This window comes from Neopsephotus bourkii, unplaced genomic scaffold (assembly GCF_033783945.1).
Source record: "Neopsephotus bourkii isolate Nb327-2 ecotype Australia unplaced genomic scaffold, CSIRO-AGI_Nbou_v1 NB_1574, whole genome shotgun sequence".
Lineage (NCBI taxonomy): Eukaryota > Metazoa > Chordata > Aves > Psittaciformes > Psittacidae > Neopsephotus > Neopsephotus bourkii.
This window is the reverse complement of record NW_026902050.1, coordinates 4,832,851-4,855,080: the sequence shown is the minus strand read 5'-3', so window position 1 is coordinate 4,855,080 and position 22,230 is coordinate 4,832,851. Positions and strand designations below refer to the sequence as shown.

Genomic DNA, 22,230 nt, shown 5'->3' with positions numbered 1-22,230 from the left:
TGATTGTATTAGAGAGACCCCATCATGAATGACAAAACCATGCCACTGCTGCCTCTACAACCTGCAAAACACAGCTACAAGTCCCATGTTTTAGTTGGATAACTAGCAAACAGCTGTTTCTTTTCCCTTCTTAATTAGGAATCCATTCCCTTTCACCAGGAGCACAGAGCAAAGTGGAAAACCAAACAAAATTCCATAGGCAAGAGTCCTAAATGCTAAATGTGAGAACATCAGAAGACCTTAGAAGCAAAGAAACTAAGTGAGTAGGATTCCTGTGGAAAGGTGTCACTCTTTTTTGGATCAGGAAAAGCATGGCTTGTGAGTCAGCAGCGCATTTTTCCAGGGTAGTGGTGATTAATTTGTCCACATTGACATGAGTTTCATGTCGATGCTATGACACAGTTAATTAAATTGTACCTGACTGACTAGGTAACACATGCTAGTTTTAACTCATGCAAAAAGGGCCCACACATGGAACGGTGGGGTGCACATGTATTGGGATTCAATCAATTTATAAATGTGTCCAAGTCTTGTAAAATAATTTTAAGCAATGTTTGTCAAAATTCTCCTTAGTTGTGCATAGGTGGTTAGAGAGTGAAGATTATTTCTGATATTGCTGCTTCTTCCATATTTCATTTCTGACACTCAAATATCTCCCTACCTTTGACAGGAAAATGAATAATTTATCACAGGATGCTATTCAAGTAAAAGCAAAGTAGTTTACACAACTCGAATCAAAAGTGCTGCAGTCTTAAGATTTACACTTACAACCCTACGACTGGCCTTATGCAACCTTCCTTTTACTCCACAGGAGCAAACGCAGGGGAACAGTGTTGATTTTTGCTGAAAGTTGAAGCCGTGGAATCAGCAATGGCAGGTTCTCAGAAAGGTAGAACACTGCTCTGGCGCCCCTTAGAGAGGGCTCAGCTTCCGAAAGCACTGAGCCTCCCTGCAAGTGAATGTGGCAAAGGGCCACCTGCATCTCCATGATCAGTGTTTTGAGTATTCAAACTAGCCATACTCGGTGAGACATCCACAGTAAAATTAAAGCTTGCTTGCAAGACACAACATGTAGTATTGCTGAGGTCGTGAATCAGCTCCACGTGACCTCTCACCTCCAGAACACACACTTGAGCATCGCTGACTTGCTTTAGGCATCTTTAGAGATCTTGTGGACTGTAACAAGGACAGTACATTTTCTGATTTGTAACAGTATCTGGGTAAAACCACAATTCCTTCATCTCCCAACACCAGTAACTTAATGAACTTCAAGTATGCACAACAAATGTTCAGAGTAGGAATGAAGATAGGGTGACAGAATATAGGGCCTAAAGCAGAAAAAAAAAGCCTCTTAAATGAACACAGACACTGGGCCAATAAGCAAGCTACATATTTAATGAAAACCACAGAGTTCTGAGTAATTATTTATCAGTTCTTCTAATCAGTAATCTGCAACTGGAACTATAAGAATCAACTTTATAATGATTTGCTCTGTTTCAAATTCTGCTTGGCATGTTTCAGTACATATTTCTGTTCAGTTCAGATTACTTAAATTCTATTTCCATTTTCTTTCCAGATATTGTTCACAGTTCTCCTCCAGCATGGATCTTCTAGACAAATGTAGATGTTGATTTATGAGCAATAGTAGGTACACCCTATTATTACCACTAAGTCTTACTTACTTAGACCAGCTTTTAGAATTTTTTAATATCCTGTAGTGTTGTGAATTACATAAAAGGAATAATTTTGCATACAATAAAAATACCAAAATTATCCAACATAACGCATGAAAAAGAGTAATTTACACTTGTACCTTGCATGGAGATCACATAGTTTTTATTTACTATGAAAGAAACACAGAAGGAGATTAGAAAACAGAACAATGACAAATATTTACCATTTGAAAATGCTGAAATGAAACAAGGGAAACGATTTTTTTTCCCACTTTTTGTTAAAGACAAGGCAGTGTTGAAACAGCCATTTTAATGCAGGACCAAGTCAAACTCACCCATTTCAGACAGAAAAAGTAAAAACATGTTAGAATGCAAATTTAATACATTTTCCTTTTATATCAGTGATTTAAAGAAATAAAGAAACCAAAGCACATTCCCAGAATCATCCTTCCTTATTTTTTTTCTCACCACAGATTTGAGAACAAGGAAAAATAACACCAAAAAAAGCTTTATGAATTTCTTCACTCACACGGGAAAGCTGAGGCAGGTCATTTCCAGTGAGGTATGTCCAGAGGTGGGGACTCAGGTTAGTCATCTACTGAAGTAATAGTTTTCTCACAGCTTTGCTAGATACTTCAGAAGAAATACTACTGTATTTTATTTGGTTGATCTCTGGCCTTTAGTTGAATGAAGGACAGATTTTTTTTTCCTAAGTATAGGTGGGCTAAATCTGATAGATTCAAGTAAGACTAATAATTCAGTATTTTAAAGTCACACTCAGACAAAGGGAAGTTTCATAGACTGAAAACAGTCACTCTACAGAAATAGGTATGCCACTAGTCTGGTCAACAAAAGTCTGTACCACTACACACAATAATCTTTCTATTATTTCCCATTAAGAGTTCATAGAAAGCCTCTTGTAGATTATCAAACAATTTAATGTGCTTAAAATTGCTCAGAAAAAAGTATTTCTTTAAACCTATTGAAAACTTTACTATTTTGTTTTAAAGAGTAACATATTTTTTGTCCCAGATGGTAACAGTAGTGGGTAGATGTTCAAGAAAACATTTCTTTCCCCTCAAGCCCACTGTAAGTGAGGAACCATGCTAATGCTGGAGCAGCTGGATCAACCCATCAATTTAGAAGAGCCCCTCAGCAAGGAGATTGTCTACAGATGTTCAGGACTCAAAGGCTGCTACTGCAATGCACAGCGGAAGGAAGAAGAGATAACAGTGAAATCATTTGCCCTGAATCCTCCTCCAGCTGCAGCAGATGCAATGGCCCAGGGTGATACCGCTCACACCCCTACTGTTGGTGCGCTAGTAAGTCTGAACTTTGACAGTCTTATTTTTGCATTTTTCTTTAAACTGCTGCATGATTATAAATATATTTTTGATTGGAAGCTATAAAATTACATCTTCTTGGGATGTCAAGTTTTTTGCACTCCAGAGGAATTCAGTACAAAAAGAGAAAATAACCCTGCTCTGACAGCCTGCTCATCTACAGCAGGTAGCTCGGCAATACAAGTCACCAATCAATGAGTCTGGAAGAAAGACGGAGGATAGAACATTCTTGTGTCTTCAGATGAAATCTTTATTTTCTGTACAACTCATACTGAGTATTAAAATCTCCTCAAAAGAGAAAAATAAAACAATTTAATGGTAGGATTTCTTAGTATTCATGGAGAGCTGGTATGTGATGGTCACAGTGGTTTGCTCAGGCCACTGGACTGCCCATCAGCCGTTCTTGCCGGAGAGCAATCAGCCTCTGAAACCACTTCTCTTCTGCTTCTGCCTTCTCGATAAACAGCTGACAGGCAAGGGGGAGAGGAAGAAAAGCAGGAACAACTCATTAACTTTCTCTTTATTTGCTATACTCTGTTGAAACATGTGCAGACTATTTTGGTGGCCAAAGGCCCAAAGGTGCTCAACTGCACAGGGGTGTTAAAATACAAAGGTGATAGAAATACGTTCATAAAGGTAGTGACTTTTAAGAATCAGAAAGCCAAGACATTCCAATTTCAGTCTTCTCCCGAAACAGCAAGTTTGCCATATTGTACAGGTCTTAACCGTTGTTAGCCATGTTCCCTATACAGAACTTGGATTAGTTTATTTACTGCAAGTCATTTATAACTTGCTAATACTTAAAAACCCCTCTACTGTAAGTACTCCTATTTCCAATTACAAAGGATAAGTTTAGCCATAATGATTTAAAATGATCTTAAGTTTGTCATGTATTTAAAGCTTTACAATCTGCCAAGGTCGAAAAGTTCTGGGTCTTTCACCAGGTTTCCAACTACAGAAACCAAAAGCATTTTTCCATGAATTTTTATTGAACAGGGATTTTTATATGAACAGTATCTTAATTTCCCCTGCATTCAATTAGTGTGCTGCTTTGTTATAAAATTTGTTTGTAGTTCTAAAACTGTATCACTAGTGAACTTCTTTTGTAATTATTCTCTGTCACATGGTGCAAGGAGTGATCCTGTTTTAGCCAATAAACGGCCCATTAGCTAACGGTCTCCATATCACAGGTTTTTTGATGAGCAGCAAAGCAAAATGGTTGTTAGTTATATGAAGTTGCTCCTTTTCAGTGGGCTGTCATGTTCTAAGGATGAAGTAAATATTGGCACACTTACATTTGGATGTGCTAAAGAATTATCATCTTGATATTTGATGGCAGTAGGAATATTAGTAGATGGTCGTTCTTTTTCAGGAGCAGATGTATCAACAGCTCCCACTCCGATAGTTACAGGTTCATACTCTGGTTCGGTAGGTTCTGTTGACTAAAAAGAAAGAATCACATCTGAGTATTTTATCTTCAGACTCCCAGAGGTGGCAGAATTGTAACTGAGTGCTCAGCTTTCCTCTTACTGCAGCACATGCCGACAAAAGGATCTTCATGCAAATAGTTCTCAGCATGCTCAGTGGGACACACTGGGTATGGACTAAAGTTCAGACTAAGCACATGAACTGAAAAAAAAACCCCAAACTCATTGCCTTGGGCAATGAGAGAGCTTGCAGAACCTTAGCTTGGCATTTTGGATCACTTCTGAAGAGGCTGCAGGAACTTCTTGGAGACTTTATAAAGGCAAGAAAATGCAAGTTCTTGGGGAAACAAGCAGTGATAACTCAAAAATTCAGAGGGAAAACCTGAACAAAACTTTTGCCTGCATACTTCCAAACCAAAAGAGTCCAAGTTCCCTAGAATATCTGACAGCCAAAATGCAGGTAAAATTCTTGAACTTGGATGTTCCCTGTTAAGTTTTTGGACAGCTGACTGAAACCAATGCCAGTTTGGTTCAGGGAGTAAATATGGTCTTAAAGTCTGGCTTCAGTTAAGCAGAATAAAAAAAATACAGACCTCTACCCTTAATTACAATGTAAATGTCGGATTACTTTTGGATTTTAATTCTACTTTTCCCATAAGAAAAAAAAATCTTCATGGATTTATATGATTTTAAAAGAATTAAAAAAAAAATGGAGTTGCTCACCATATGTAAATATACTGTCAAAACATCCAATTTCCCTGAAATTCTTACACATTAAAATTTGCTCTTTGAACACCACACCAAGAACATTGGAGAGTTGTTGGTGGGATTTAAGATTGTCAACATTGATGCTGGAAACTGTTTAATAGTGCAGCTTCCACCTGACTTTGAAAGGATTATGCTCCAAGAAAGGATATTGAAAACTTACCTTTTTGACTTCTTTACTTGATCTGAATGTCTGTGGAACAAAGGAGTCACTTTCAATAGCTTCAATTTCTTTTGCTCGTTTCACTTGATCTACCAGGGTGGCTTGGTCTACAAAGAGCAGGTGTAATGTCAGTATACATTAGTGTAAGCCTATGATAAATGCCATGTCTAAGCAGTGCCTTGAATATATTTTACAACAGTACGTAACAGAAATAAAAAAACTTCAACTTGTAATGCAGCCTAAAACCTGTTACAAAGAAAAACTCCTTTAGTAAAAGCAACAGTAAGTTGGCCATTCTTGTGCAACGCATGGTATCATTCAAGATGCCAATTTAAGAACTTGCTAGAGATGTCCTTGCAGAATAACTGCTAGGTTTATGACATGAGTATTTCCCAGAGAACATGAGGATTCAGGAACAGTGCAGACAACTCAGTGGAGTTCAATCCATATGGAGCAGTAAAACTACTTCTGCTTGTATGGAGGTGAACTTGGCTCCAGCTGTGGATGTCCCAAGATATGTGCCACCACCTGCATTCTCCTCATGACAAGCTAAGTGATTAGTTTGGCATTAAGAGTTCCATCATTAGATGAATTTCACAAAAAAATCTTAGAATCTGGTAATAAATATTCCTAACATAAACACTAAATATTGTGTGCTCATACAATTCTCTGGTGACCGAATTGCAGCTGTTTAACCCAATGAACAAAATTGCTTCTGAATTGTACTGTGAGGCCTTACAGTACATGTAGATTCCACAAGATATTTTTGAATCCCAGGCTGAGGCTTTATTTTGTCATAGCAAATGCTGATCCCAGTGACTTTATGGCAAAGAAGAGCAGTTCCTGCCAACCTTGGTATGAGCTACATTAAACACATAACTGGGGTGCTGTAAGATAGGTTTTACTAGTTCTTTCACGGGTCAACCAGATGATCTTCTGGTTTAGAATAGACTGGTGCCAGATTAGACTGGCAGGAAGCTCAGAGCATTCATACATGCAAGATGCACTTCTTTTTAAAAGTCACACTAGTGATGGGTGACAGTGAAGTTCTGTATCACAGCTACGTTGATCTAAGCTGCCAAAGGGATGGTCTGTCTTTGCTCTCCTGCACCTGTTGTGCAGTCTGGTGTTGCTCCTTTCACCAAAGCTGAGTGATTAAATTAGCTTCCTTGCAAGGTGAAAGCTTGAACTTGTGCCACAGCCCAAGGAAACACCACATCATCCCTGAAACTTGATGCCAGACTTGAAATGCAGCAGCAACATTATGCACAGGCTGGTCTGGTGCAAATTCTTATAGCTCAAATTCAGTTTTAAAAGGTTCTGTACTACTGGCCTTGATGTCAGAGCGGGTATACCTGCCCCAGCCAAAGTCCAGAGGCCAGCTGCCTGCTAACACTATGGCATAAATTCAGTTGGCTTTTGGATAGCTTGAAAGTGCCGCTGTGTCTGCCCTGCACTGACAGGATACTGAGGACAGGAGTTTGAGTCACAGAATCACAGTCTTAAGCGATAAAGTGAAAAGGAGAGTGCCAAAAAGGTGAGGAAAAAGCAATGTAGGATGAAACAGTGCTATTTTTGCAGGTGATCAGAGAGTTCATGAACATATAAAAATACTTTAAACAATATACAAACCACCAATTTAAATAAACAAGCAACTAATTATACATTAGTAGCACATACATATGTATGTGTAAAAGATTACATTTCTTTTTCTAAAGAAACCAAAGTATATTTAAACTCAGGAAAAGTGCTTGCAGACCAAAAGAGGTTGCAGAATTATTCAGAAACTCAGAAGTACCAAATTCTTCTCCTGTATACAAAATTCTAAATCCAAATTCATCTAGATACACACATGCACTGCAAACTGCTTTCCATTTTGCACAAGAAAAAATATATGTAACTTCCATCCTTTTGCAATGACTAACCACTGAAAACTCATTTCAGTCTAGTAATGACAAGTAAGTGGAACTTCACATGAGCAAATAAACTAACAGCAGCTCAGAAATATTCCTGGAACGGACCTGTACATGCTAAATTAACAACTTCATTTTTTACCAACAGGTTGTACTGCAAACCTGCTCTATCATCAGTCCTGGGTGGCACATGACAGTACACCCGACACGAAAGTATTTGCTTTACTGTCTGTTTCATTTTCTGCTTCTTCAGATTCAGTGCTCCGTTCATACTTCTATGCCTAGCTGCAGTGACAAACAAATCCTGAAGTAATTCTGCTAACTGCAGGCTTTTGTTCACAATTTTAACCACTTTATCTCCATCTTACTTACTTACAAAAACCATTTGCTTTATATGTAGTGTACTGGGGCCAGTCCAAGACGGCTGAGGTGCAGAAGCAGGGAGGAGTGAATGGTTTGTGCTGTAAGCAGCATGCGTTTGTAAAACGGGTAAGGCAGACAACACATAAGAAGAGTCGGAACTTTCAAGTCACAAACAAGAAGCTGCCTCAATGCTTAAAGATTATTTGGGAATATTGTTTGGTCTTTATGGATCTGATTAACTCTCCTTGCATTCCCAGCCACAAGCCCCTGGAAAGGTTTTGTGGAAGCCTCAGTGTTCTTGTGGAAGCCTCAGTGTTCGTGAGGCTTAGGGCAAGAGCTGTGCTATAGTAAAGTGCATAAGTAACACCTGAGGTCTGATTTTTTGGAATTTAGAAGAAAAAAAAATCGCTTGCAGTTAAGCTTGTGTTCAAAAGTTATGATGCCTTGCTGCTGAAGTCTTCTCTTTTAAAAAGGATCCCATGGGAAGTATGAGAACAAATATGCTAATGCCCTACTAGGGAGAGGAAATCGTAATCCATCAAGCTCTTGGTTCAGGATAAATAAAGGAATGGTAAGGCGTACCTGGTAGTCACAGTGTTAAATCCAGGTATCAAAGAAAGGCAGGTGAATTTAGATTCAAAATCAACTCTTATTTCACAAAACCTCCCCTCAGTTTGCAGCCTGTTGTGGTATCTTAAATGACTCTTACACAAACCTGCGGGAATGACAAATTATTAAGGGGCAAAAATCGCTAAATGTTTAGAATTACATCAGTGACATTAACTTGGGGAAAATGGACTGGAGGAAGCACAACCCATTAGTGTCTGATTTTTCTGACAAACACATTATTGGTAGATAAAACAACTTCCATATGTTGTTTGTCAGATGTCAGTAGAAAGGATATGTATTTCATAGTAAAATCAAAAATAATGGAGTCAGAAAGCTAAGAGGCTACAGACCAAAACAAAAATCAATACTAACTCATTGCACAGCAAGTCTTTTTACTCTGTTATGGTGACAAATATAAACTAAATCTTGTTTAGCTCTAAAACTAGGGCTTGTTGAGGCCATTTTTTATGAAAACGCAATTCCAGCAGCGCTCACAATTACCAGACCTGTCACCAGCTCTTTCGCTGACACTTGGCTGTGGCGATACCAGCCTCCCTGCAGGGTGCCATGGGGTGCAGCCTGTGCCCAGGCCAGCCCTCAACGCCTGCTGCACTCCTCCATCGTTGTTTATATCCCTTATTGTGAAAGGAATGCTTCTAGGGAACATCTAGTTGATATGACTTTATAGGAAGCCAAGGATTTTTGCCCCATTTACCCCAGCCACAGAGGATTTACCTGGGAAAGCCATCCTTCAGAGGTGATTCAATATTTTACACTTCTGATCTAGATTTACATCTGTTTACATCTTCCCATGTCTACATAAATATACACACATACACACTCATCTTTTATAGCTCCTATTTTCATATTAAATCAGTCTATTAGCAGTAACTTGAAATGTCATTTTAGGAATAAAATGTGAGTTAATCCTTTAGATGCCGCCCAAAAATTTCACATGCACAATAATTAGGAACACTTGAGAATCAGAGGAAAAGAAAAATAAGTTGCCTGCAAACTCTGTGTAAAATGTTTCCATTTCTCTGCTTATTTCTAAAGACAAGACTGTTGATGAAGCATGCCAAGAATTTAATAAGCACTGAAACAGAAGCATTAAATGACTGATAATATCTTGTGAATGCCCCACTAAATAAAAACATACTTGAAATATTTCTTGTCTAATCTTTAGGTGTATATTTGTGATGCTTGCTGGCTGAACTGCTAATCCTATAATCCTGACCATAGAAATGAACCTGTGCCTTTAACTAAAGAGTTTTCTTTCAAGTGAGTCTAACTTAAGAATCAAAGCTATGACATAATTAACCTAAAATATTCCTCAGAATAAATAATTCTTCATATTTTACCAATTATACTTAAAGGGATATAGCTGGTTAATTTAAATGACCCATTTAAAATACAATGCATTTTAAATAATGTGCTTTAAAATACAGAAAAAAGTTGCAATTGTACTGCTCTTTTGTTCATGAGTTGAGGATTAAAAGAAGAAACCACAAATAGACAGCAGACTAAACAAACCAGCTAAAGAGGAAAATAGTTTCCTCTTCATCCCGTTTTATTTAGGGTTAGCTTAGGTGATACTGTGTAATTTCTATGCAATTGTATATATACAACTGTATGGATAGTCACAAATGCATTATAGAACTGTGTGTTGGCTCAAGAGAATCTTGCATTTCACACTCCCAGTGCTTTTTAATTGCTTCCTGTTTTTATTTTAGCTGTGCAAACGGACACGTTCAGAGAAAAAATAAGTTTTTATCTGGACAAACTGCAGGAAGAGACAGAAAAGCTACACGGTGCTGAGACACAGTCTGCCACAGCGCAGCGCACGGGAATGTTGCTGTCGAACAAAACGAAAGCACTAGGAAGAGGAGGGAAAGTCCAGCAGGAGCGGTGGGATTCACTTCATGTGTCACTACGAGACTGTACAAAACTTGGGGCTCTGATTTTCAGCCATTTCCTCCCCGCCCCTCAGATCTTTTCTCTGCGCAGGGCACAATCAGTGATGCTAACGGGGGCTCCCCCCTGCCACTCGCGCACACGCTGGAGCCCGCAGGTATCTGCAGTGCGTGACCTCAAGCCCTGACACCTTTCCCCATGTCCGAGCGCCGAGGTCCAGGGACGCCTGGGGTGGCCGCCAAGGCTACGAGGAAGACCCGGCTGGTGCCTTCCCCACCGTCCCTCGGTGCGAGACCTCGGCACCCGCCAGCCCAGCACAACAAACGCGCCAAGGCACGAACAGCGCTCGCACGCTCCTGTGTTAACGCCATGAACTTTCCCCCACCCCGATCCCTTCTCCGGCCCGCTGGAGCCGGGGGAAGCCCTCGGAGGCGGCGGAGCGCGGGCTGTGGTGGCCTTACCGCGGCTTCCCACGGGCAGACTCGCAGCCGTTAGAGGGAGGCACCGCCACGCGCAACGCCGGCCGCAGCCCGCCTTTGTCTGGGGCGGTGGGAAAACCGCGATGGTGAACCCCGGAGGTGCTGCGAGCACAGCATCCGTCCCTGCATCCACCCCTGCTGGGCCGCCCGCAGCGCGGCAGCCGGAGGGGCAGGGGGGATTAACTTCAAAACTACCTCTTCCCTCTAACAACTCTAACTCAGGACACACGCTGCTCGATGCCGCTAACGTTTCCATATCCCCTCCGCAGTGTCAAAGCGCTGTTTCAACACTTGGCCACACTATTTCCCAGCACTTGAGGTTTCCGGAGAAGTAACTTTTTTCCAGACAAAGTCACAGAAACAATAAAACATACCCTAAATAGAGCACCTGTGGCCAGAGAAAGTTTTTAGTATTGATTTGTATTCTTCAAACTTAATTGTAAGTACTCTGGTAGTACGACTATAATGCATTAAAATAGCAACCTGTAAGTACTCTAGCACTCTAATAGTACTACAGTACTTGCAATCTGCTATTTTAATACATCATATTGTATTGTATATCACATAGTATTCTATACGACACTTTATTTTAATGCATTAAAATATGTATTTAATGTACTAAATATACATCCAATGTAGTATGTAGTACATAATATAGTATAAAATATATAACGTAGTACTTATTAAAGTATTAGAGTACTTACAATTTTCTAGTTTAATAAATTAGAACCTAGCTTTCACAGTATTTCAAAACAAGTCTGGATATTAATAGGTTTTTCTTTAAAAAGAACGGAAATACATGTATAAAATTGAGCAGAAAATATGACGGGAAACTTTAGCAATTGAGTTCTGGATTTTAGAACATTTAATTTAAGCAACTTAGGAACACTGAGTTTCCTGCTCCAGCCACACATTTAAACTGCATGCAGGTTACCCTCACTGTTGCACTTTTCACACACATGCTAGTTCCTATATTCGCTCACATTTTGAGGCCTTTTGGGGTATTTTTGAACATATTCTGGGAAGAAATCAAACTTGGCTAGCAAAGCATTAGCAAACAGCCCTAACATGCTTAAAATTGCCAGAGGTTTTCCTTCCATTAATAGGGGGAGCAAAAGAACCCTTGGGTGGGAGAAGAGTGGGCCAGCTCGGGGCCAGTGAGCCGGCTGCCCACACCACACACCCAGAGCTGCACAGCAGCACCCGCCAGGAGAGGCGGCGCAGCCGGTGCAGGGCACACCGCATTTGTCACTGTGGCTAATATCAGAGCCTCACCGCTCTTTTTTCTCAGCACACAAAAGCAAGATATGTAATTCAATGCTCAATTTACCCTTGTCTCGTAGGAGATTTTTCCCCGCTAATTGATAGAAATTAAGCCATTAATCAAGCCACTAGCCATCATTCAAACCAGGGAAGATGAATACAAACTTTCATCATAACCACCTTCCCCATTTTAGTGTTCATTAGCATTAATTTTTAATGCAATTATGCTATTCTTTTACGCTGAGCTCATAAATTACTGCTCTTTTGTGCTCGCTGGCCTTGTAAAATCCAAGGTAATGCTCTGAGCTCTGATCTTAAAGGCAATTACTGGGTTCTTCTATCTTTTATATATCTCTATCCGAAATAACCTCTATATTGTATGTACAAACTAACGAGTGTTATATTACACATAATATATAACAATTTGTCTGTGTTAAACCTGTACACGTATCTGTTATACAAATGCAGATGAATACATTTCTGCATCTAGCCACACCCCGCTATATAGAGGGAGCTAACTATAGAGTTGGATATTGTATTGGATGTACAATAATGAAAAAAATCTGGTGCCTTGTAGGCTACAGCAGGAATAAGACGAGTAGCTGAACTTGGGCACTCTGCAAGATGTGCAGAACAGTAAGGCTGAAACTGCAGTGTCCATGCTTTTGCATTTTTGGTTTACACGTCAAAAGCAATGCTGAAAGTTGAAGACCGGTGATTGTACATGCCCCATGATTTTCCTTGTTTTTCCCTACTGCATGTTATAATGTGTGGCAACATCTGCACAGTCTTTCCAAGATGCGCTATTTAACAATTCCACAGTATCACACACTGACACATGGTGCCACTGTGATGCTCGGTGTCAGTAACTTCCATGCTTTTATTCCAGTCCATATATTGATTCTCAGTAACACATCAGGGGAAATGCACAGCAGCTACAACCACCTCTGGCTGCCCTCAAACACTGTATTACCATTTAAGTGGCTAAAAATGAAATGTAGAGTAGTAAATTGCTGTTTGTTTGAATTATTTTTCCACTTCTTTCCTGGGCTAGGTCTTTAGCTGGCACATAAAATAATGCTATTCACACCAGCTAAACATCTGTCTAGCACCAATAAAATACGCTACATGTATTTAAAATCCCATTTCATTGAGGCCTTAGCCAGCATAAACAGACAATTCTCAGTTAAGACCCATGCTTATCCCACATATTCTCTCTGGTCTCTCAGATAAATACCCATTTGACATGCAGTAAGTACACATGCAATGTTGGCACAGCCACCAAGATCCACAAAAAAACATTTTAAAACAGAAAATAAAAGACTCCACAAAAGGGATTGTGGTTTAAGGAAATGGACACAATTTCTGTCAAATCTAACCAACAGAACCATCTCCCCAGGTTCACAGGCTCCTTAATTCATCCCTGGTTTTTTTTGTGAACGCGGACATGAGCTTCTCATCGAGATGCTCTAACTTCTTCATGATGCAGGCTGCCAGCACAGCTCTGAATAGTCATGGTGCTGGCATAATCACTGCCCGAAACAGGGTGGGCAGCAAAAGACATCTAATCCAGTAAACCCATCAACATGATGCTTTCTGCACATACTTCCTCACTCTGAGGTAGGTAGCACAGAGGTAGGGGTGTGAATATGGATGTGGCTGTCATATGTAAACTGCAGCCGGCCGAATAAATGAATGTATTTTGCAATTTAGCCTCTCTCTTTTATCCCAGTCTATCAATCTGCCTCTGACTGAGCTTGTAACACTACAAATCCTGAAACAGTTTTCAGAGACTCACTTGATGACAAAAACAACACACAAAGCAAACCCGATGGAAACCAAAGGAAGGCTGCAAGGCAGGTGGGTTCCAGAATGGGAATCCTGCCACCCAGGCTGGTCACCTTGGCCCACCACAAAAACATTCCTATTTTTTCTCCCTTGTTTGGAATAAAATAAACATCTGAGATACCAAAAATACACTAGCCAAAGTTTTTGTAGGTCCTGCAGAGCCGACTTGGAAAAGACTGTTTTAAATCCATATTGATAACCCTGTTAGACCATTGCTTTAGACATCTTTTTCTCTATATAGATTATACGTCACCCTGGTAACAATACTTTTAACAAAGATTGCCTAACCCATCATGCTACAAGATCCTGCTTTGGGCTGCTTGCAAGTTTGTCAAACCTGAAATGGTTTGGGTTAAAGTCTTTGGATGCTCATCTCTACCCCAGGCTTAATGTTCTGCAGAAGACTTCAGTCCAGCGGGTCCAGCTGTTTATGAAGACAGTGAAATGGTATTGATTTGCCAATTGCTGGCAAACTTGACTTCTAAACATTCAGTTACTGCTTTTGCCCTGCTATTCAAAATTCACCTTCATTTAGTCAAATCTGAAATCCCTTACTCCTGCTTTACCAAGATTTTTTATTTTCAGCCCCAAAGACTGAAGATAGGTTTAATATACACAGCACTTCATGGTTTGCTATGTCTAAAACATATGTACAAGCTTAAAATCCTCAGGCTTTACTATAAATGCTGCTGATGCTTCAAATGATAGTGAAGAAAGTTTACCCGGAGCTCTCCGCAACTCCTGAAGTAGGGATGAAACCACACCAAGCAGAAGTGAAAAGGGGAATGGGTGTGTTGCACAAACAGGAAAATGCACAGCAAAGATCAGGGTTAAAGGGATAGCTGGCAATGTTAACTGCAGTTAACATGCCCTGAAGAACTGCATTTGATACAAGACTGTTCCTCCCATTTCATGGGGGTAATCACAGCAGGGTCACTGACAACTCTGCCCATTTTCTGCAGGAAACACAAGGGCTGGACCAGGCTCCTGCCCCAAACAAATCACACATGGCAACTGGATTAAATGGGAGCAGGGTTTGGGTATAAAAAATGCAAGATTAAGTATGGTGGAGACAATGTTCTGCCTTAAAAGTTCTCTAGAACTGAAACCCTGTTATACTTTAATCTCTGCTCTCAAAACCCCAGAATTAATAATACCAAGCTGTTGTGAGGATAAATTAATGTTCATGACATGTTCAGATCCCATAGTGATGAGTCCCTGGAACAGCCTGTGAAGAAATTCATACTGCTGCTTTTAAGATGAGGTTTGAATAGCTACAGTCAAATAAAGTACAGACCTGCGTGCTGAATGATAAGAATATAAAATAATTAACCAAAGACTGGCCAAAATGAAACAACACTGACTGAGGCAGAGACCCTGTGGAAAATTTGCAATTAAGCACTTTAAAAGTCATAACACTTGATTCTGTTTCTTTTCTTAATTTCCAAGCATTTGTTTTGGTTTAATGCAGAAGTATGGTTTTGGCGTGTGCATGCATGAAGGTACACCTGCATTTGCACACACACAAATGTGCTTTGTTCTAGACACAGCTCAGAATAGGGCTGTAGAGATAATGCATGGGCTCAAACATCTCCACTAATGAGCACATTTCTAAGTGAGACACCAAAAGGAAAAAAAGAGTAAGAAGGGTTGCCACATTTGGTTAGCCTTTTGGCTTATATCTTTAAGGATATTTCTCTGCTCCAAACCTCTAATTCAGCTAATCCATTCACTCTCGCTGAAGAGGGAGCCTTCCTGGGACACAACCAACCTTTCTTTCCTGTGCGTCCTTCCTTTTCACAAGGCAGACAATATATCAAGCGAGTAAGACCTGCCACACCCCAGCCTAGGTATCCCCATAGGGCACATTCCTAGCAGGCACCACGCATTACCCGTATTTCAGTGTAGCTGGAGAAGCACAGGGAGGAACACTGGCTAACTGGGATGGGCTGGAGGCTAATCAAAGACTTAAAAATGGAATAAAAACCCCTTGAACAAACAACTTTCTGACAATTGTTAATGGATAAACAATTACTCAATTCCTTCCCTGAGGAATATGTGCACTGAAGTGATTTTCCCCAAGTGATTTTCCCCACATCGCAGTACATGGAGCCCCTGAAGGCCTCTTTCCTGATGGAAAAAAGGGGTTGGTATTGGTCAGGGTGGTGTAAAGCATCCCTCCAGCTTTCTGTTGCTGTTGGCATGAGTAGTTTAAGCCAGACTCAGTCCAAGAGAACCTAAAACCTAAGTGGCTGGCTGCACAGTTCCATTTTTTGTTTTGTTTTTCATCAGCATAAGACTTCACAGGAAGGGCATCTGGTCGGCTACTTTGGCAAAGGGTTCCATCCACGGCTGGTCCCTGCCCAGGGAAGCCCTGGATGTGGGCAATTCCTGCCATTCCAAAGCCTGGGACAGGACTAAACACTAGACTTAGGAACAAGGCTTAGCCTGGTGCTTGCTTGCACAAGGCTTAGTGCATCGGTGTAACCAACGTGGCTCCTCAGGCCATGCCAGGCACTCTACCTGCTGTTTATTTGCCTTCAGCTGTGCATTTTGGTTGTTTCTGTCACATTGGTTCGCTTCTTCCATTTTTCACACATTTCCCACATCTCAAAACCAGCGTTCAATTCATCCTCAGCCTTGTAAAATTTATTTTCCCTGTATATTAAATATATTTCTGTTTAAAAAGAAACCGATGATTTGGAGACAAATACAAAGTGGTGTTTCACTGCTGGAAGGAGCCTATGCATGATGTGGTTTTACTGTCAAAATGTAGATCTGGGAATTTTGCCATGTTAAATCCTAGGAACGCAGGCCCAGGAACGAGCTAATACCTTAATGCTTCAATGTGAAGGAAAGAAAACATAACTCAATTAAAATATATACTTTGGGGATTTTTCTGACACTCTATATACTTGGGAAAGCTGCCATCTACCCTGACCTTTCTGTTATAATTATGTATGTCATCTTAAGTATCATTAATTTAGTCTGTATTTCACTCATCCTACATGTTTACCGAGTGTCTGGATTTTTTTCTTTGACTTTAAAAACCTATCTTTTCCTCTGAATAAAAATACTTCAATAAAATGAAATGAATGACACAACTTTCTTGCAAGTACTTTGGGGAATAGGAATATAGACTTTAAAATAATAACTACCAAATATTTAGATGCTTGGTGCTTTGAACGTATGCGTTTCTTTTAAATTGAGTGTGATGACTTACACATGCACTTAGAGGAAATGCATATATTTCTGTGGCATCGTAGTCTAAATCAAAAAGATAAGCCCCTTCTGGCTGCAAATAATGAATACCTTTAAAGTCCATAGAGCCATTTCTCATCTACATTGAATGATGTATTCAATTACCCCTCTAAGTATACATTTTAACATAAAATTAGACTACAATTAAGGTATACTTATAGATAGATTTGACTGTTCCTGCTTTTTAACTCTATATTATACCATTTAATTATGAAGCATGGTCCTTATTACTAAATGGCTTAAATAACTAAATGATCTGAAATGATATACAATTTTTAAGAAGGCCCTTTAACATATTGGTTATTTCCCACTGTAATTTTCCAGAAAGCCTTGCAAACACCAGCGGACAGCACCCACAGCAAGCATGGAACCAGTGCAGAAACCACCTGCATCTGTTTCCATTATGCTGTACCAACCTAGAAAGAGGATGAAGGCAGCTGTTTGCACACCGATGATCAGTACATCAGTACAGTTCATTAGCATGAGAGATTGTGGAGTATGCACGTTTGAGTTAAAATAACCATGATTTTTTTTTTTATAGGGTACTGAGCAGGCTGAATGCTGATTCAGAGCTGCCAGGCTGGTGAGGCAGGGTGAGCCTCTCCTGCCCACAGACACACAGCATCCCCTAAAGCCCTCCCTGGCAGACCATCCTTTTCTTATTTCAGAAGCTCTAAAATATGGACTTGGAGACCATAATCCTTCATTTATAGTTCACAAGGCAACTATTTTCAGAATCTCAGCATCTGCTAATTGTGAGCTGATCCCCAGAATAATGTGGTACCAACAGATCAAGCCCTGTGTCTCAAGTAAGCTGGGGTGGCAGCACCTACACAATAGCTACAGCTTTTGAGAAGCACAAAAGCAGGCAAAGATTAAAGTAAGATGCTACAAGTTTTATCCATCATAAAGGTGTATTAAATAGAAAAGACATCCTCTACCCCAAAATCCACTCAGCTTCTAAAAGGCTCTCTACCTTTCACTTAGCAATAGCTTTGCTTCACGTTTTCACAACTTACAGCCCAGGAAAACATCTATGCTACTTGATAATTTTCCAGCTGTTAAACTGATTTCTTTATTGCCTTCTAATGCACCACTCCAGTTTTGAGGTTCTCAGTTTGCATCACAGACACAAACAAAACAAAATTGTCCTTACTCCTGAAGTCCAGAAAGCAGTGTCTATACGTACAAAATTTGTTTATATAAACCACAGTTATTTTTAGGTATTATTTTCTAGATATATTCAGATTTTGCAGCCATCTCAGAATTCTTCAACAATGTTTAATTAATTACTTGACAAAGAGTTTGAACTACAAGTGTAAATACTGTACACTTGTCTTGAGAAAAATGAAAGAAAATATACGCATGTTTTTACACATCTCAGAGATGCACCTTTATGCTTCACAGTTCCCTTTTTAAGAATAAGCCCAGGAAAGCACAACCATACGCCTGGAGAATGAAAAGAAAATGAGTGGAATATTTCAGGAAACTGAAGAATAGGCTCTGCTTTCTTCTGCTGTTGTTCATGTGTTTCCCCCCAGCTGGGAGCTGTGATGTAAATTGATTTCTTTATTTCTTATTTGCTTCAAAATCAATGGGAGCACCACTCCAGTTCTGAGGTCCTTGGTTTGCATCACAGACACAAACCATACAACTAACAGCTTTAGGAAATTGTCATTTCTGCTAGAAGCCAGAAAGTAGAGTCTTTACCTATGAACCCCATTTATATAAACCACTGTAAACCACACCAAGACTTGCCACGGGAGAGCATGCCACAAGTTAGCTGAGTCCCTGCTGTCACCACCAGAGCTGTCCCCCACATCTCTGACTTAAAAACCCTGTGACAAGAGACCCCAAAAAGTGATATTTTGCATCTAGAGCTGCTGTGGAAACTCAGGTCAACTATAAGCACACGTTATGAAACCGTTTCTGGTGGTGATGGTGTAATAGTTTTTGACTGAATTGATTGTTCCCTGACAATACGCGACTCAGCCTTGCAAATGCATCAACTAGGCAATGAGGAGCTATTAACTCTATTGATTTCCTGATTTCAATTGATAGCTAACAGGCCAAAGCTACACATCAATATTTGCGTAACTAATACCCAAGAGCTAACAATTTTGACAAATGAAAACCTCAATAGACCAAACAGTGCAAATTAATGGAAATTTAAGGAACAAACCTCAGGATTTAAGTGAAATACCTAAGCAATGGATAAATATGCTTTATATTTCTGAAGAATTGTGGCGTTTATATGGGGGAGATAAGTAAATATATAGAAAATTGCAGAAGAATGCTCCACTCGTGCTACTTAAACCATGGGATTCAGCAATACTGAACAGCAAACTCAAGACTTCAGCTCCTAAAATAGACCATTTCAAAATGGGTAACTGAAAATTGAGTAGTTTTGAATAATTTGCTAAATCAGACAAAATACATGCATATTAAAATGGTTGCACCATGTTTGTAACATCTCCAGATTGCACATTTCTGCATATAGTTATTATCGCGACTGGAAAACAACATTTTGCAATCCCCTCTACCCTGGTTTTCGAGTTTTAGTGTTTGTTTCTTTTTATTTATTTTTTTTATTAAAGTTTGAATGCCAAAAAAGAAGCAGAAAAAATACAGCTTGCTCCTAAGTAGGATGATTGTTTTTTCTTTAACAGACAGAATGAGCGCCTTAAGTAGAGATGATTACATCTTATGTGTGTGGTGCCTGCAATGTCCAGCCACCCTCCTTCAGAGAGCTTCTGGAAGACTTCTCTACCTCTTTCTACTTTCTTTGGACAAAATAAACCCAGTTCCATCAAATGCTGTCCACAACCTGTATTTTCTAGATCTCTCACCATTCTCCTCATGATCTGTCTTTGCTGCCCAGGATTATTCACAGGGCTTCCAAGAGGACTGATAATCAGATCTTTCTGCTTCCCAAGAGGAGAACTCTCATCCCTTTATGCTGCCTGCTCATTTCATACACTGCTGTTCATTTTCCCTTTTAGAAACTGCTTTTCAATGCATAGCTATAAATTTTTTTCAAATGACTTAAGTCAGATAACTAATTACATGATTGCTTTACAATCCCATTACCTTAACTGATGCTTGTCTCAGACTTTCCTTTAGTACAAATAAATGCCATAAAGATGTCAGTAAAATGCACAATATTAATGAAATACGGAAGCCATTTTTTGTTTTCATCTCTCGTAAATTACGAAAACAATTTAAAGACTTTTAATTTGCAGAACAAAAAAACCCCAAACAATCAAAAATTTAATCAGGAATTGCCCTGTGAGAGAGGCTGTAAGTTTACCTGTATTTTCACTTTTAGACTAGAAGTTAAAATCTGAATATATGATGGTCTTCTGCAGTTGCCCCACTGTGTGCCCCACCTCAAACACCTTCTTAAAGTCAAACACCTTCTTAAATGTAGCAATGAAACAGAACTGAGGTGGCAGTTCTTAATCTAAAATATGTCTTTGAAAGGATTTAAAATAATTTTTTTTTTCAACATGATGCTAATGAAACGCAGTGACTCACACTACATACCCACAAAGGGAAAACAACTTCCTGTTTGCTAGTTGAAGTCGTAGCTTTGAACCAGAACTACCTACTTATGGAGGGAGAACCTGCTTAGTGCTTTACCTGGATATCTTGGATATCTTTACAGACATGAAAGTAAAATCTTAATTATACCTGCTATATTTCCTAGAATAAAATTACTCAAATATCAGCTTCAAAACTCTTCTAATATTTATGCACATTTTATTGATGCTGTATCTCTCCTTAAAGAAGCCTATGTATTAACGTGCTTCTTTCCAAGAGAAAATTTACCTGCTTTTTTCCTCCTAATTTAATTTCATAAAAAGTGTAGGAAAAAAGACAAATGTTGCTTTGTATTTTCATACAGAGGCAAAGCAAGACACTTCCACAGACGATATAAGGGAAGTTATTATTTTTAATCTACTTTTCCTTCAATTTCCATACAATTTCCCTGTAACCATCTGCAGGCTTTGTGCATTGCTTCTCTGTTCATGGATTTTCAGTTAATGTGTTAAACAAAGCCAAATTTTAGACTATTCATATGCAAACAGAAGGATTAAAATAAAGCATTCTTCTTCCCAGGTGAAGTATGCATGTTCATCAGACTGAACAAGAGTGGCAAGATTTCAGGCAGCCCTATTCCCTGCATGAAGTACAGCTGGCTCAAAGCAAATACAGGTAAGACCAACATGCAGTGCTGGTGTACACTAAAATATGCCACATTTATGATAATAAAATCATGGTTACTTGCCATTTTCTTTGCCATTTCTGTAATCACCAAGGATAAGCTTATTAAATTGAAAGATTTGTAGGCTGAACATTTTGCTGATCATCAGATCACTTCATATTAACTTCAATAAATATAATAAATGGAATTATTTTTTTTAAGTTTTCCTCAAAAACTTAGTTCTGCAGAGTTCAAGCCTGCATTCAAAATATACCTGGAAAAGTCCATCTTCTGCATGCATGAATCAAGCACTCAGGAAGCTTTTACAGTCAAAGGCTATTTCATATCAACACAACCCTATTTTCTGCTCACAAAATTCCATTCTGGCTCACGTTTTTTACACAAACTCAGACAGCAAGTGGGTAGAAGGCATCCAAGATATTTTGAGGACAGATTGGCCATCTCACAAAAGAACTCATGGCAGTACATAATGTTTCCTAGCGGGAGATGCCGGGACCTTCCCTGATCAATAGAGCCCTGTATTAGCACACTTCTCATTTTTACAACCCCTAAAGTGGAAACCGGCATTTAATGGCTTGTGTAGGTTTTCTGACAAATGGCCACTCCATCTATTGTACTTGCTTTATTCCCTTTAGAACTTCATCTTCAAAACCATATTTTACACAGACAACCTGCAGCCAGAAATCCAGTCAACAAAATCTGAAGAGCACAATACAAATGGCAGCCTTAGAAAAGCACAAAACCAGAGGTGCACAAGCATGGGCTTCCTCCAGCAAACATGTAATTGCTGCAACACAGAATATTTCAAGATCAGTTTTCTCCACTTATTTCCACCTCCAAGAAACCCCAATCCTTGCAAGCATTTGATAAGCCAGTCAGGTTTCAATGGTGTTTTCACTGCATTAGATTAATGCACACCACCCCTAATAATTTTTGTCTAATTAAATCACCGCAGCAATATTCCTAATGGTTCCACATTTT

General features: G+C 39.4%; 1 protein-coding gene across 2 annotated transcripts in view; it reads right to left on the bottom strand.

The window, feature by feature from the left end:
* Window positions 1–1,381: 1,381 nt before the first annotated feature.
* Window positions 1,382–22,230, bottom strand: part of RSRC1 (arginine and serine rich coiled-coil 1) — a 168,945-nt gene continuing 148,096 nt past the window's right edge. For both annotated transcript variants that reach the window (XM_061371629.1, XM_061371630.1), the window contains 3 exons: window positions 5,372–5,478; window positions 4,312–4,458; window positions 1,382–3,482 (listed from right to left, as the gene is read on the bottom strand). In XM_061371629.1, coding sequence (XP_061227613.1) covers window positions 3,390–3,482; window positions 4,312–4,458; window positions 5,372–5,478 — 347 coding nt within the window. In that variant the 3' untranslated portion in view covers window positions 1,382–3,389. The remainder of the gene's footprint in view (window positions 3,483–4,311; window positions 4,459–5,371; window positions 5,479–22,230) is intronic.